Raw genomic sequence first — 17,040 nt, 5'->3', positions numbered from 1 at the left:
TGTTGTAAAAAAAAAAAAAAAAAAGGAAAGTAATAATACTTACTTCAAAAGGCTTAGGGGGATTAAGTGAGACACAGCAATGCCAGTAAAGTGCCAAGCCACTGCCAGGCACTAGCAAAGCAAGCACTCAGTAAATGTTATAAGCTACTCTTAGCACTTTTTACATTTTTCTGAGTAGCCCAGATCTAAAAGTCCACCAATGGATACTGAACTGACATTTACATTAGTGTTAACCTTAATTAGGATAGAGCCAATCTATGATACTCAAATAATGGTTTGATTCATCAGTTCCAAATAAACAAGTAACCATTTTCTTAAAGTAACATGTTCATTGAAAGTTGCGGAATATGACTATTGTTTCTTGGCATTCAAGGCTTTCGGCTTGTATATACACTGAGTGGCCAGATTATTATGACCGGCCAGATTATTATGACCACCCCATCAGTACAATGAAGTGAATTAGTTATGCAAATAATAATAATAATAAAACCTTGAGGGTATTTGCTTAGGAAGTTTTCAATATTCAGTATTTTTGGAAGTGTCAAGTACTGATGGGGTGGTCATAATAATCTGGCCACTCAGTGTATATTGTAATGGTGTGTAAATAAGTATTCAATTTAAGCTTATATTGTTACTTGCTGAGAAGGTGCAGAGTGATTAGTGTGTTTTAATTGACATAGAATTAACTGATAATTTTTGCATGTGTAAAGAAATGCTATGTGTTCATATTTCTGGGTTGAAGGCCAGGAGGTTGGGAAGTAGAGATGAGGAAGTTTGGGGTTATGTCCCCCTGGGAATGTTGTAGAATCTAGAAAGGCTAAGAAATTGGAAGGAGTCTGGTTGGGGCATAAAACATATTAGGTAGCTATTCACTTCTCTTGGTAGATTCCAATTTGTTGTTTGAAGATCTGTATCAATAATTACAGTCTAGCATTTAAGTACACAACTGAGTGGAAACCAACCACCTTTGACCAATAAACTACAACTTTTTTTTTTTTTAAATCTGCTCTAAGCCCTAATTATCTCCTTCCTACGGCCACGGTAATATGCTAATGGCCTCTCTCCACTTACAGAAATCTTAAGATCAGTAAGACACAGACCAGCTTTTCATTGTATACAACCGTGTTTTCACCTACAAGTATGTCCTAAAACTTTTCCCACGTGCTGAAATGACTGCCAATTCCTATGACTTAGAAGCCATGAAGGAAGCTCTCAGGATCTGAGGCTCATTCTGCTGCCTACACAAGCACAGCTGTAGACGGAGAACCAACCCACAGCCATCTCGCTCCCTCCACTACTCTTGTATGTCTAGGGCAATACTATATGTAGCATGTACATGTACAGTGAACCTTTTTCTAAGCACAGATAATGTTTTTACAAACTTACACACACACAGAGTCCTGACCAAAATTATATTGGTTCCTCAAACTATAAACAGAAGATGGGCATGTTTCAAAGTCTATGCTTCTTTTGTTGGCAGCCCGTATGGAACACCTGAGAAGGACTTTCTGCTTTTACAAGGTTTAAGAACCTGGGCTTTGTCTCACCTGCAAGTGTGCCAGGGCAATTTTTAATCCTGTGGGTTCTTTGGCCCCAAAGTTTTGTTGGTGTCATAGTTTTAACATTCACCGTAGTGTAAACATTGTTGAATTGAGTTCTCTGTTTAGTTTTTAAAATAATTAAATGCAAATTAGGATGCTGTAAGGAAATAAATGGGTACTGGTGAAAGAAGAGTGTTTGGGGATCTTATCATCATTTCAGAGAATTTACTCTATTAAGATTGGTTGTTGTTTTCCTAATCTTAGGAGAAGAGTCATGGCTGAGGGCCGGGAGCAGTGATTTTGGTCTTGGTCTTCTGTGAATTGAGTAGGCAAGAAAGATCAAGACACGAATCTCAGTTTTTGCTCCTGTAAAATGGTTCAGCTTTATCTACCTCGAATGTTGTAAGATTAAAAAAATAAAAATTTAAAAAGTATCATTATTCCATGGGAAAACTTTGTTTAAAAAATGTTATAGTAAGAATACTAACGTTACAGAAGGCACATGCATATTTCATTTCCAAAATTAAGTGGGAAATTACACATCTGACACTCAAAGGCTCATAAATGATTTCAAGTGGGGAAAGAAATACAGCAAACATATTTTCTCTCCTCACCATATCTCCATGGTTTACCTATCTCTTCTATACAACCTTATGGTCTCTGAGATATTTGAGAATAATAATATGAGAAAATATAATATTTGAGAGAAATGATATGCAGTTGGACCAATGTTAACATATGTCTTACTTTGAGCCTGAGTATTGATTAAAATACGAGGTTGTTCAGTAAATAAAACTTCATTGTTTTTCTTGAGAGCAATGCAATTCTCAGTTAGGTTTCTGATCTTTGACCTCAAGTCAGATGACTTTCAATGTTCTTCCTATAAAAAGCGCAGAGGAAATTTGACATGTTTAGAAACGACAAGATGCCAATCAGCCACTCATGGATGTCCAGAAGGTACCTGGCCTTCTTCAGAGGACTGTCAAGCAAGCATCCATATGAGGATGCCACTCTGTTTATTCACAGCCAAAGGTGAAGAAATATAATAAACGTGGGACGGAAGTATGGTGTTTTTCCTGTTTGTTTTGGTAAAAATGCAATTACTTTCAGGGAATGAAATGCCTAGGGCAGTGGTGGGCAAACTGCGGCTCGCGAGCTACATGTGGCTCTTTGGCCCCTTGAGTGTGGCTCTTCCACAAAATACCACGTGCGGACACGCACGTACAGTGAGATTGAAACTTCGTGGCCCATGCTCAGAAGTCAGTATTTTGTGCAAGAGCCACACTCAAGGGGCCAAAGAGTCACATGTGGCTAGCAAGCCGCAGTTTGCTGACCACTGGCTAGGGGGTCAAAGACTAATGATTCCCATTTTAAGCCTTTACCTCTTCCGATATGAAGCAGAACTGATGTCCATAGATTCTGATGCACTGCTGTCCGCCCCTCTCTGTATCGGCCCACTGAGGAGGTGGGAGATCCCACGATCCTACCTCCTAGTGCAATAACCATCTGTCACTTCAAGATTCTTAACAAAATCACCTGGGCTCAACTGCTTCACCTAGAGAGAAGCTTTACTTAGTGCTAGAACAAGTTTTATGGTTCTTCTGATTCACCTAATAACCAGTTCAGCTGACCATGTGTCCTGTAACAAACAGCCAAGCAAAGTACTAAAGTCACTAAGATCACTCATCAAATACCTAGGTCTGCACTTCTTAGGAATCAGGGCACTGAGTTCTTGAGCACTAGACTCTGTTGGTGCCCCCCAAACCTCTGCCTTTAGACCACTCTTCTTGTTTCAGGGTGTCTGGGACCCGTGACCACCCTCCTTCAGTGGATTTGCTCTTTCCTTTCTTGCTGTGTGCTTTTAGAGTAGGGGATTTAAGGCAATGCCAGTGGGTGGATGTGAAAGACAATTCAAGAATATTCAAGAAAGAATATTCAAGAGATGACAACCTTTTAACATACAAATTATCCGGGACTAGTTAGACAGTTACTCTGACATATGCAGAAACATTCCAATGCATGTGGGGTTTTGCCCTTGACTGATGTTAGCCCTTTGGAAAGCACTAGTGCAAGTAGATGGTTTTTAGTCTCCAAAAGATACACCCTGGACATGAATCCTTCCTCTAGATTGAAGAGAAGGAAAGGGAGTGAAAAAAATTATTTAATAAATGATCCATGAGCTGTTCTGGGCTTAAAAACATAAAAAAAATAAGCCAGAGAAAGTGTAGATCAAGGAAGAGAGACAAAGAGAAGGGTAAAACATCTCATATAAAAGCAGACTCTTCTATTTGTAGCATTTAAATAGTATTTATAAAACCACTGTTCACATTTTTTAGCCTCAATTTTGAATGTCAAAAAAGCAACATTATAGAGAGTATATGCATTATAAACACTGTTTGCGGTACCAAAATAGCTCAGAGCCTAATACCTCCGCCCCAGATTTCCAAGAGGCTCATTTGGTGTTGACACTTAATCTGACAGTTAACAAAGAATTCCAATCGAAAGCATTTCAAAGTGCTAGAGAGTGAAACCTACTTCTGGCAATATACTGGGGAAAGAGAGCTAGAACTAAAGGTTGAAAAACACAATATGGCGAATGTCACCTCAAAATCTCCATTCATGATCAACCAGAAAGCAGTAAATTCTACAAGAGAACAGATCTCAAACGTGGGTACTAATATTCATGACCGTGTGATTGCAAAGTGAGTGTGCATGAAAAAATAAATGTACTATCTGTATTGGTGAAAACTATATCAAACTGTCTAGTTGACCTATGGGCTTTTCTGTTATGGGCTTTTAGAGAAAGAGGAGAAAAACAAACGAAAATGAAATAGTTCCTTGCTTGCCTACTTTGCAATCAGTGTGTGGCATCTGAAAGTCACAAAAACAATAGAGAATGGAGAATTAAAAGCAACAACAATAGCAAGAACTCAGAGTATCTGATGGAGAGGGAAGACGTGAAGGATTAAAGGACAGTGACCTTTCTCTTTCTACGACTGTTCAAAACAGGAGGCACGGGTGCCAACAATCAAAGTGGAAAGCTGATAAACTCTAAAATGTATTTTGCCAGCAAAGTAGAATGCAACCACAAGACCCGGTAATTCTGAAGCTTCAAGGGCTCTAAATATTCTCCACTTCAAACTCTCCTGCAGATGAGTAATTTAAGCCCAGAGAAGTGCTCAGTGTCCCTGAGATAAGAGCCAAGCTCAGTCTCTGATCTCCCAGTTTGTGCTTCTCCACCATGACCTTCACTCTAGTTCTGCTGAGCACAGACTGGGCCTGGAGTCGAGAAAGAGCCTCATCTCCATCCCTTCCTGTCCCAACGTCTGGTGATCAGAAAAGAAAGTGTTTTAACCGTGTTTCTTTGCTTGGCACAAACGTTCACTCCAGTGACATAGCATTCCTAAACACTATGCAATGCACACCATTTACCAAGCACAGTGTAAAAAAAATGAAATGTTAACACACACGTTTTAGGAGAATGCTTTACTCAGGACAGCTTTCCATTTCATGTGTATTTGGCTTATAAAAGTGACTTGCTCTGTACTCAAAAGAGACCCAAGTTCAAGAGAAAGACAACTCCAAATGTCCAAAGCAAATAACTACTCATCTTATGCTTCTGGGGGGACCGTGGAAAGATAGTAAGATAGAAGCAAACACTGTTTTGAAGGAAAGAAAGGAACAAACAAAAAAAAAACAAACCAAAAACCATCCTCTTTTTAAAGCTAGAACTTAGGCATCATCTAGCTCAAAACTGTCATTTTGCAAGGGACAGACACTGAGATGGCAGATTTTAAATGACGCAGTTCAGGCCACATAGCCGGTCAGTACAGAACAGGGTTTTAGAGGCAGGAGTTCTACCTCCAGGTTTGCTGCTTTTTCTACTTGAGAAGCCGCAAAAAGAAATAAAAGGACAATTACCCTGCACAAGTCATTGTTGTTTTAAAATGTCTGTGATTTTTAACTTGAGTTACGTTTTGCCGTAAAACGTGTCACGGTTTTGTTTATAATCGCAAGGGGGTACTGATGGAAGGAAAGAAAATATGTTTCAGGAGCTCTGTTAGAGACCAGGGAATAAACCCACTTCATCGCCTGAATTTTATAAACTTCCCCGGTCCTCCGATCATCCTCCCCAGATAAATGCCGCAGGGCTGCCGATAAGAGCGAGCGATAAAGAACACTGTGCATTTTAAATGTCACGTACTTCGAATTTTACACTGTGCTCTTACAAACGAACACAGACGAGGAAAGGGAAATGCTAACTAAAGGCGGCGGAGGGGCTTACATTCGCGTGCTGCTGGTCTTATTGATGATGACAGACTTCCCCGTCTGGTCCACATTGTGGTCCAACCCGAAGTAAGCGGCCACACGATGGACGAGCATCCTCTGATAGGAGGACATCTGAGGGAACTTTTTGTAATGGTTACTGAAAGAGAGGACCGAGAGAAAGTGGGATCAGCGTTTTTGTTTCTGGCCCGAAGTCCATTTCACAGGTACACACACAAAACCATTGCTCTCCCATCCAAACCGCGTCATCTCTGGCATCACTTCCTGCTCCCATTTTGAGATAAATTGTCCACTTATTACAGATGCATCGATTAGGCGACAATAAATACCTTTGTTTCCTAGTTGCACATTTCTCTCACCAAGGGGAACGCAGTGTCTGTCTGGAAAGTGCTCTGTTTTAGTCCAGGATACCTTATCGCCGGAGCCAGGCACAGGACAAACGATACGACATACTATGGGAGTGCAGACGCCTCGCTGGAGAGGTGTCATTACATGGTTTACAGTGACAGCGGCACAATTATTTCCAGGCATAACTGACTGCAGCCAGCTGGAGCCCATTAAAAAACTATCATAAAAATGAAAAGGGTCGCTTCTTGTTACAGCTACTCTATGCTAATCAGTGGGCCCCGGTTTATAGTCATTTTGTCAGGAATTTAACAAGCAGGAGCACACATGGTCCAAGCAACAATTCCCATTAGCATAGAGCTCCAATCGCATCTCCACTTAACACATCAGCAAACATATTAAATGCTTTATCCATCCCTAAACCTTTCCAGAGTGAATAATTCAACCCAAAGACCAAATTAAGATACATTTTTACAAATTAGCCAGAACTGCCATTTAACATACTTGTTGTCACTGATGAAATCAATAATCTCCTGCTCCATTTTCAAGAGTATCATCCTATCCCTGCAAAATAAATGTGAAATGTAGTTTTTAATGTGCTTTCCATTGCCAAAGAAAGACTCAAAAAGTTCATTTGGATGCATGAAATAGATTGTGGCTCCAAACGCTTATCTAACTCTTCTTTTGAATACGCTATCTAATACATATGGTTTCATTCCTCTTAAGATTATTTCTAAACTCACTGGTGAAATATTTTGTAATAATCGACACATTTGCAGTTCTCATGTTAATTAGAATATGCAAGGTATTAGGCCCATAAGGCACATCAAATAAACCGTATATTTTAAAATAATTGGAAACTAGAACAAAGCAACGCCCAAGCAGGTGGTTATATAACTGCATTGAAGCATAATTGGTTTATTTGATATTGATTTTTCCCCTTTATTTTTCCCCTTAACCCATATCTCTTTGTGACCAGGAAAGCAGAATTTTAAACTATAACCTATTCACCTAGGAATTAAGACTCTCTATCAATAGTAAGCATACAAATCCAGGAGAGGGTTTAAGACATCAGAGAAGGTGTCTATACTTTACAACTCCCCTCTTAGAAGTACTTGGATCAATGAGTTCAACTATAATATTCCACTTGAGTCTTCTAAAAATAAGAGGTTTTTTAAAGAATTTACCTGGAATTATTCTTTAGTGTGTTAATCAGAAACTCATGTAAGTCTATGCCTGTAGAATCCGTGTATTCTTGGCTGCAATCTGAAACAAACAGCATGATGGAGTTGTCAGGAATGAGGGTGGAGGTAGTTGGAATGAGGGACGGGGGTGGGGGAGTCAAAAGGTTTTCCCAACCTTTCTCGTTTCCCTCCTGCTCAGGTAAACTTTAGGTGAAGCTATTGATATGAAAGATACATCTTTCAAAATGAGCAGTCTGACAGTCTACCGGTAACATCAGGATAAAAATTAGACTCAGGGATTGAGAACACCCGATAGATCCTGAGTGTGGCAGACTCAACCATCATGGAGGCACAGTCTGGGTGGGTGGTGGGCGGAGTCAATTATCATGGGTTCCTTTTGAGCTTAAAATCCGCAAGGGCATGACCTCCACGTGACCGGTACCCTCAACCCACAGAGAGAGCTCTGGAGTTGGAGACCTCAAGGAACCCTCTTACTCTTAAAACAGAGAAGGCAAAAAAAAAAAAAAAAAGAAAAGAAAACGAAAACCCTAAGACTATCTAAATATTAATCAATACAAAATGCAGCAGGATAGTAAATATTTCTAAGTCTTCCAAATCTTCTGATTCTAGCTAAAGCTTAATTTCTAAAACCATTTTAGGATGCTGTATTTCTTTACTCTTGTATACACCTTGAATTTTAGATATTCAGCAGCGAATATAAGCAGATAATGGTTATAGAGCATAATGTTAGAAGTAGTTGCTGTTCCTCAGCTGATCGAATACCCTATACTTTCTCAGTTACTGACAAAAGTCTGCTGTGAAGCTATTTGTTTGTGGCATTGTTCAAATTAATTTAAATTTGTTTTTACTTTTGTTTTCTTTTAGTTTTGTACAATTCTATGTATGGCAACAATTTGAAAAGTCTGGATTGTAGGATTGCAGATTTAGAAGGAATGACTTTTTTGGGGGAAAAACTTTATTGAAGTAGAAGTGTGTGTATTTTAAGGGAGATATTATGTAGCAGTATATGGGTTGCACAAACCAAGTTCATCTGTGGCAGGTAAAATGTTAAGTGTGTATTTCATTGACATGGATACATACATCTGTGCTTTGGAAAGGATATCACTTGTGGACTGAGAATTGCTAATCCACTATCTGTCCTTAAAGATAAACATGAAAGTTAAGATATAAAACTGGGTATCATTGCTGTTCATCTATCTAAATTAATGGGACTAATAAACTTGAAACAAGAGCAAATTTATATTCATTGTTCCTACAAACTTATCTTTGAAAATAGGAGGTCCCAATGAAAATCAAAAAAAATGTGATCCTAAAAATAACCTTTTAGGCTACACAAATAATGACACCATGAACAGGGTAAAAAAATCAAGTTCACATCTTTTACACACACACACACACACACACACACACACACACACACTTAAATACGGAGTTTGGTGGGAGGTGAATATGCATGTAAAATCTAGAATTATTCTGTGATTCTTCATTTTTCTAAATTGAGTAAGTTAAGAAAACTTTCACATTCACCTTTTGATAACATTCTGATCTTGGGTTTTTCAGAGGATTTATCTTTGTTTTTATCCTTTTCTTTTTCTCTTTCAGGGTCATCTTTCCTAGATTTATCCTCCTCTTGCAGGCTGGGGGAACTGGAAAGCTGTAAATGAATTGATTCCTGTTGGGGGAAAAAATATAATAATTTAGGGCCAGATTTAATCATTTCTGCCTGGCTTCCATTTTGCATAGAGCTGATCATGTACAGGCAAATGAAAGCCAGGAGCAGTGTGTGTTTTTTTTCTCTCTTAAATGGTAAAATATTCAACCTGTCAGAAAAATAATTGCCCTTGCAGGTGAATTAAAGTTCAGGAGTCAGTGGCAGGTCAGGAGAAACATCTAGCACTAAAACTTTGGCGCCCGATGGTTAACCTTAAGCAAGTTATGTTCCTGTAGATCACAGCTCTCGTTTCCTCTACACGTTTACTGGGAAGCACCTAGGAAACAGTTCTTTATCAGTCAGCTTGCATCTCAGCCACAGCCATGTCTCAAACATGGAGTGGCTTCTGTAGTTCTTTCCTATGAGCTCTTGTAAGGAGAAACTGGCACAAATACAAACAGACAGATGTTACGAATCATCATTACACATAGAACAGACATAAATAAAGGCCCTACCAGCCAATTTACAAGAAAAAGTCTACTTTACCACTGTATCAACAATGATTTTTTTTACTATTCAGAAAAACCAAGCTATATAATTGCAGGAATATTAAGTATGCATTATTGTCATACATGCATGGTTTACAAATGCCCCTAATAAGTCATTAGAATATATAGTTACAATAAGCATCGCCTTTTAGAAAGGGTAGAAACTAGAATTATATTTTCATTCAATTATATATAAATATTTAATACGAGTTTAGTTTTAGCATCGGTTAATCCTTTCCAAAATGTAAGATTCTCTTGGACTATTGCTTGGTATAAGATTGACCATGTATAGTATTTGCGCTGAATCCACTTTTGTATTTATTTATTTTGCACTGAAAATGAAGCATTTTGTATTAACTTGTATATCAGCCATTTGGTTGATGGTATGTTCACTGTTTTGAAGAAGAATGAGCCAAATTATGTTTTTTAGTTTTATGACAATCCTATGCTATGATTGAAACGATGACAAATTAGTCAACATTAAGCCCACATGTTCTTATGTAAGAGATCATTTGCTGGGAAAGCTTTCTTTCACTAGTGACATTAAAATTTATGATGTAGGGGAAAAATATTCCCAGTGACTAATAGTGTTTTTCACGGAAAACTAAACTAGTGCTCATCTACATGTGACTAAATGGATGCTGTACATCCTCAAATTATGGCCAATCTGGGATTCTTACTGGTTCTTGGTTCACTTGTCTGATCGAACAAGCATAAAACCAAAGCCCTCCAAAGCCAACTTTCTTTTGGGGGAGGGGCTCCATTGTGAATTCATAGCTGGAATAAGAAGTCACCAAGACTGGAAAGACATGTGATACAGAAGATGAAACAGAATACAGTCTCATGAGACATAGTTATCTGAGCTGATGTCCTGACATTCACATATTTATTCTGGAGATGAACAAGTAAGAAATATGTAAAACTGAGTGTTTTTATCACTTGATTTGGGACCGAAATGTCTTAGTCCACAACGCTTCAGGCAGATTTTAGGGTTATGTTTTGTTTCTACTTGCTAAGACAGCAGCTGGAGCATGCCTGGTTCCGAAGACAGGAAGGGGTGGGGAACGTGACAGCTGATTGGGTGGGAAACTGAGGGTACCAGGCCATGAAAGTGGTCTCATTGCTTCTTCAAAACCAACTGAACCTTCCAGCCTCCAGATGTTTAAGTCTTAAATCAAAGAGGCTTAGAAATACTCATGTCAGAGCAGAGGCTAACGGACATTACTTACCAAAAAATGGACAAACTCATGCCATGTATGGACTAATACTTTACTCAGAAAAACACCTATCTGTTCTACTCAAACATACACATTATGGTGTTGAAAGAACACACAAAAGTGCTGTAGAGTTGGTAAAAAACAATCTGTTATTTTTTAATATTTTTATTGATATGCTCAATAATAAAATACAGGTGTTAATAAATACATCAGTACAGGATAAGTTTATGTCCAACAACAGGAGAAGAATGATTCAAGTTGCAGTAATACACCAATAAAGAGGATAACATTAGAAAAGCAGAACTCCTTTAACTGAAGGACAGACTGAACCATCAACTATGGGTCTGAGATCAAGTAGTACAGGTAGCAAGATTTTTTCCCACGCAGGAAAATGAAGGCAGTTTTCCAAATACTGTGAAATATACAAACAGGGGAAGCAATACAATGCATACGCTGTATACGTCTGCCAGTGTCCTCTGGGATTCAGATCCCATACTTTGTAAGTGCCTGTGGTAGCTAATGAAGGCATTGCATATAAAGCTCAAAGGTCTGCTTCTTTATTCTCTAGAAGTCTAGCACGGCCACTTGCTTACATGTGTGTCTGGGTACTGTCTGGCATCTCCCTGCTCCCACCACCCCTCAGTCAGTCCAAAGAGAAGCTTGCAAGCTCTGCATCTCACCTAATCTTGGTTACTGAGCTTGGGACCAGTGGGAACAAAGCACCATTTGCATCTTATTTCTCTGCACCAATTGTATGGAGAAACTAGACTTAGGTCTAGGACGGACACTAGGATACAGATCCTCTCTTAAAAAATCTCCTCCTGCCTGGCCAGTGTACCTCAGTGGTTGAGCACTGACCTATGAACCAGGAGGTCACGGTTCAATTCCTGGTCAGGGCACATGTCCGGGTTGTGGGCTCGATCCCCAGTGTGGGGTGTGCAAGAGGCAGCTGATCAATGATTCTCTCTCATCATTGATGTTTCTATTTCTGTCTCCCTCTCCCTTCCTCTGTGAAACCAATAAAAATATATTTTAAAAAAATTTTCCTCCTGGTACCTTGTCACATGGGATAAAAATCAGATTACATCTCTAAAGGCTGTCCTCCTCTGCCCTGCATTGGAGTAGGGGGACAACGGGGACAGCCCTTCTCCCAGAGTCTGTCTTTCTGCAGAGTTAACACGTGGCGTGTGCAGTACATTACAAGCTGTCAATCAACATTGAATAATACAAGCTGGGATAGTCACATGATTCCCCCTTTTCAATCTCCAGTAAAAATAGAAGCACAAATAAAATGCTGAAGGAAAGCCACACATTTCTCAGAACCCAAGGAAAAGAAAGCTTGTGGACGAAACATCTTGATGGCCACTGAAAGGCAGCCTGCTCATGCCCACGAAAGGAGTGGCATGTTGAGAAAATGCGGCTGGGGGAAAAAAGGACTCTCAGGACAAAATCTAGAAGGGTTTTAGTTTTGGTCCTTTTAAAGAAAGTGCTCTCAATGCTCTCTGTGACCACGAGGAGAATGTAGAGTATTTCAATTAAAGTACAAAGAGAAAAGCAAAACAAGACCAAACAAAAATAATGATATCTTAAATCAATTGTCCCTCCCCTGGGCTCAGATAAATCATTTCACTTTCGTCTTGACTGCTCTCAGCCTCTGATAAAATAAGGAAAATATCAGCAGCAAGATTATTTTAATAAAAGCTAATATGATGCCTGCAAGGCAAACCAAAATCAAGGTGAGGTGAAGTTTCCCGTTTTTGTCACGAGAGGGTTTTGCTGGAAGTTGAGTTTTTAGAGCCTAGCAGCCTTGCTGTAAGTTAGCAACGCTCACCGTGAGGATATGCAGCAATACATGTCTAACATTAACTTAAATCCACCATCGGCTCAGAATCCTTTCTGAATCGTTTTTCCAGTATGGAGACATCTCCACTAACAGCCATAAAAGTACTTCTCCCAAGTCCAGTGCACCTTTTTCCTCTATTTCTAACGTTTGATTATAGGTTGTGTTTCTTATAGGCAAATGCATTGGGGGGAGGTGAGAGGTAAGACTATCCCGTAGGGAAGGAGATGGGACACTTAGGTCTGCATTTGGTTCAGTCTTATCAAGAGAGAGCCTTTGAGGAAACCCAGCCCTACCGGGCTTACTTTTTAAGTTTTAATCTAAATTCTTTTGCATTCCTTTCCATTTGCAGTTTTCAGAGGGTCTGGAAAACAAACAAACGTAATAATACTCTGTGACAAACCTTGACACTAGTTTACAACGTCTCATACACAGGGGATGAAGCCAGAGAAACACTTTGGTTCTTCAAATGCTGCTCCTTCGCCCCCAAAACACTGTCTAATGCCAAATTCATACCCATGCACACAGAGGTGGGTCCCGTTCGTGCAAGTAACCACAGTAACGGGGGGTATACCTGATCTTGGAGACTTTCCCCTGCGGGTCTGGCTGAAGATTCTTCACAGACAGCAAGACTGCGGGTCAGTTTTCCTTTTCCGGCTCCTGACTGGGAAGGGGAGAGAAGAGGGGTGGAGGAGAAAATAAAGAAAACACACACAGAACATTCTCAGGCCACCAAATCATCTCCACCTTCACATGACCATCGCGAACCAGATCTTGGTTCTTAACAGACTGCTCAGCGCAGTCTATGTTGGCTCAAAGCATCAGACCCCAGTGGTGATGGGCACAGAGGTGAGTGAAGACGTGAATGGATGGATTTAAGGAATTCTTCCAGCCAACTGTGCCCACCACATTGGAAACACGGGAGGGATGAATCGCTGCCATTTCACGGAAATGCCAGAAGAAAAAGGTGACAGAAAATAGTCCACTGAAACGAAGCTGGGAAGCGACTTCACTGAGATGCTCACCAAAGATGACAAACGTGTCCTAGACACCAGCCCCTGTCTACTTCCAGAAGGAAAGCAGTTGGGAGGCTGAAACATTCACCCCGAATTTTACTTCCACTGAAAACAAAACAAGCAGCTGTTTGCTTTGCAAAGCATGTCAAACCTGCAGATGTGAACTGGGGATCAAATGGGTACATTGCAGCTTTGGGAACCCTAAATGCTCTCATGGAAAAGCACCCAGAGCAAGAAAGGAAGGGAGACGTGAACATGACCCCGCTGAAAGCAGACAGCACCAGCACAGCCCAAATCTACCACAATCTCTCCACACAGCCCTCTGAATTGTTGGCAAACCCGTTAACTCGGGTGTCAAATATGCAACTGATATGCCACCAGGTCTATGTAGAATCCCCAGGACCCTACCTTGGACTTTCTTCTTTCTTGGTTCTGAGCTGCCAGCCGCCTCTGTGTGTTAGAAATAAAGCAAAATAAAAACAAACAAATCGTAAATGAACAATGAGAGAGAGAGATGGGGGAGGGGATAGAGAGAGAGAGAGAGAGAGAAAGAGAGAGAGAAGCAAAAACAGGTGTCACTACAGTGGAGAAATCAACAGTGAGAGCCACAACAGCACTGTAGGCACTGAGAGGACTCCTTTTCCAGCTCCCCAAACTTCTGACCACTGAACTTTCTGCTCTCTGGTTTAGCAGCTATTAGAAGAAAAGCTGACCTTGAAGCTTTGGGCCATTATGTGGTTATCTGCCTTTGCTTGCTGGTAAATAAAAAGAGTTAACACGTTTGTAGGTTCGTTCAAAGAAAATCTATACAAGCTGTTTGCGAGTACAGTTTGTTTTTTCTCTACGGAACCTTTTCCCCCCTCATAACTCAGGATGTATTTAATCATGTCACCTTTGCAGGATTTCAATCACCCTCATTTCCATTTCTACCCCTCTTATAGTTCTCTATCTGTCCATCCATCTCTCTATCTCTCCACCTCTGGCTGGGAATTCTAGGACTTGGGTTTGCTTGTTAATAAGAATCTAACCTGAGCCTGCCTGTGACAGTCAGCAGAGCTCACGTCTTTGATTTTTCCTAGTCTATCGTGAGCCGAGTCTTCATCTTTCCACAGAATAGCAAATCCATTTTAAAAAACTCAGCTCGCCTAAAGCTGCCTGGTGAGAAGCCTCCCCCAAACGCCTTGAGGTGGTCTGGACATTAGGATGGTGATGCTGTGAGCAAATTCAGTCGCTGGGCCATTCTGAGCACCATTTAGTCAGGGGCAAAAACGAATGACCAATAATTGGGAAGGGAGAGGATAGCTTGATGGATTTCCTAGTTATTCTCCTAGTCAAGCTCTTTTGTAGAAAAGAAGAAAGCAAACCTTCACAGCAGTCTAACAAGGAAAAGCAGGGACTGTACACAATGGCCTGGGAAACGGTCTCCCCCCTTACCTGCAGTTCCAGCTTCTCCTCCTCATCCAGGCCCTCCGACTGGACGATGCCATTCTCCGGAGTGGTCCTTTCCTGCTCCGGCCCGCCTTCCTCCGTGATGGCCTGACTCAGGTCCCCTGGCTCAGACATCCTCTCAGACGCAAATTCAAATAGCAAGCTTTGATGCCCTGCAAGGTCAGGGTGTCAGAAAATCAGGTTAGAGCCGGGTGCAGTACTCCCCGATAGTTTTGAGATATTTCATTCCTCCCCTCACACCCTCATTCAAATGCGCAGCTCGGGCATCCCTGCCACTTTTATACAAAAAGGAGACAGAAGCAAGATGCCACCAGGAACCCAAGGCAAACACAGGAGGCAGAATTGGTTGCCCTCTCCACACCCTGCCCTGGTGGATGCCCCTTGCCATCAAAACGGGTAAGCAAACAAACAGAGACACATACTTGCACGCAACTCACAGTCCCCAGGACCCACTACAAAGCAGAAGGAAAAGAGAAAGAGTACTTCTCCAACTGTTGCACAGATACCGCCCTGCGCTTCTGAGTCAAGAGGTGGTATTGGTGTTTGGTGGCGCCTTCAGGATGACTCAAAAATGATTTGCAAGTTTTCACCCTAGACATACTTTTTTAGGGATAAGGAACCCGGTGCACTCGAGGGGCAAACATCAATTTAAGAGGCAACCATTCAGTATAAACATAGGACCTAGGCTGGACAATAGACCTTTCAGGGCCAGAAAAAAAAACTGGCTACAAATTGACGCGACTTGATTCAAAGCATGAGCCCTCTGCCCAGCTGGTGCATGAGCCCTCTGCACAGAGCCCGGGGAAAGGAGCCTCTGGCAGCAGCTCTGGCCCTGCACGCTGCTGCTCCAGGCTCACAATGGACCACAGCGCTGGACCAGGCTCTGGAGATGGCTTGTCCAAGTTCAAGCCTGTTTGTGATTTATTTCTTTTTCTCCGACCCCTGCCTGACACTTCCCTTTCTGATGGGCTGCGGCCAGAGGAGGCTCATGAATAATTTAGCACTGACTTTCTCCTTGGTTTCTTTAAGATGTGAGCAAAATAAAGGAGGAAAGAGAGAAGGAGAGAGGGAGAGGGAGAAAGAGAGAGAGAGAACGGGAAGGAGAAAGGAAAAAGGAGAGAAAAAGACATTGTAGCCTAGGAAGTCAGCTTTTTTTCACAAACATTTCACAGCAATGCCGGTTCTGTTCCCAGTAGGGACAATGGTAATTAGTATTGGGCAAATCCATGTTTTGATACGTTTCCTGGGGAGTGTTTAATTACCATTTGCTAATTCAGTATCTTGATTTCCGGCAGGCTATAGGAAATATGAGAAACAGCGAAACCACGGCAATTTCTGTTGCAAATTTGCTTAAGAGCCACCATGACTGGACAGATGGTAGCTAATGATATCCTTAAAAAACACTGGCTCCTTTGGCAAAGGATTGTGGGAATGAAGAGGGGACTGATCTCCTAAAGGCAGGTGGTTTGGGTCTGTGAGTGACTCGTGAGCCATGCTTTTGGGTCCGGGGAGGTTGTGGGGTGTCCCCTCCAGTGCCCTGTGACTGACTTCTCTTCTTTCTGTGAAACCAGGCATGCATGTAGTTGACAAAAGAAAAAGTTCTGTTTCCCGATGGCAAACAGCTTGTTTCTCAGTGTACGGGGGAGGGGGAGGAGATGGGACTTCTGTTGCCCTAACTTTCTTTCAGAGCTTTTCAATAAAAATCAGAGCGCGATCAGATTTCACATGGAAAATGGAATGAACACGTTGGGTTCAATTTCACAAACGAGAAGCCAGCTGAGTCCCTAATACAGATCCCTGTCAGTTCTGTTTACATTGTGTGAACTGTTCAATGCAAACAGGTGCATTTATGTAACAATAATAAAACACACACACACACACACACACACACACACACACCACACACACAAAACCCACAGATGAGATGACAGCCAAACGACA

The 17,040-nt window shown here is 41.2% G+C and overlaps 1 protein-coding gene across 31 annotated transcripts in view; it reads right to left on the bottom strand.

The window, feature by feature from the left end:
* ARPP21 (cAMP regulated phosphoprotein 21) overlaps nt 1-17,040 on the bottom strand; it is a 143,836-nt gene that overhangs the window by 84,327 nt on the left and 42,469 nt on the right. For 29 of the 31 annotated variants that reach the window (XR_013996787.1, XR_013996788.1, XM_081106066.1 and 26 more), the window contains exons 3-9: nt 15,085-15,251; nt 14,059-14,100; nt 13,209-13,298; nt 8,906-9,050; nt 7,361-7,439; nt 6,678-6,737; nt 5,827-5,967 (exon numbers count right to left, since the gene is read on the bottom strand). Coding sequence is in view for 29 of the 31 variants with exons in the window: in XM_081106066.1 (XP_080962192.1) it covers nt 5,827-5,967; nt 6,678-6,737; nt 7,361-7,439; nt 8,906-9,050; nt 13,209-13,298; nt 14,059-14,100; nt 15,085-15,213 (686 nt within the window). In the remaining 2 variants the exon portion in view is untranslated. Of the gene's footprint in view, nt 1-5,826; nt 5,968-6,677; nt 6,738-7,360; nt 7,440-8,905; nt 9,051-10,918; nt 12,999-13,208; nt 13,299-14,058; nt 14,101-15,084; nt 15,252-17,040 lie in introns of those variants that run through there. The other 2 variants (XM_081106064.1, XM_081106065.1) reach the window with 1 other exon arrangement.

This window comes from Myotis nattereri, assembly GCF_964212035.1.
Source record: "Myotis nattereri genome assembly, chromosome: 14".
NCBI classification, from domain to species: domain Eukaryota; kingdom Metazoa; phylum Chordata; class Mammalia; order Chiroptera; family Vespertilionidae; genus Myotis; species Myotis nattereri.
This window is presented reverse-complemented; position numbering and strand designations above follow the sequence as displayed.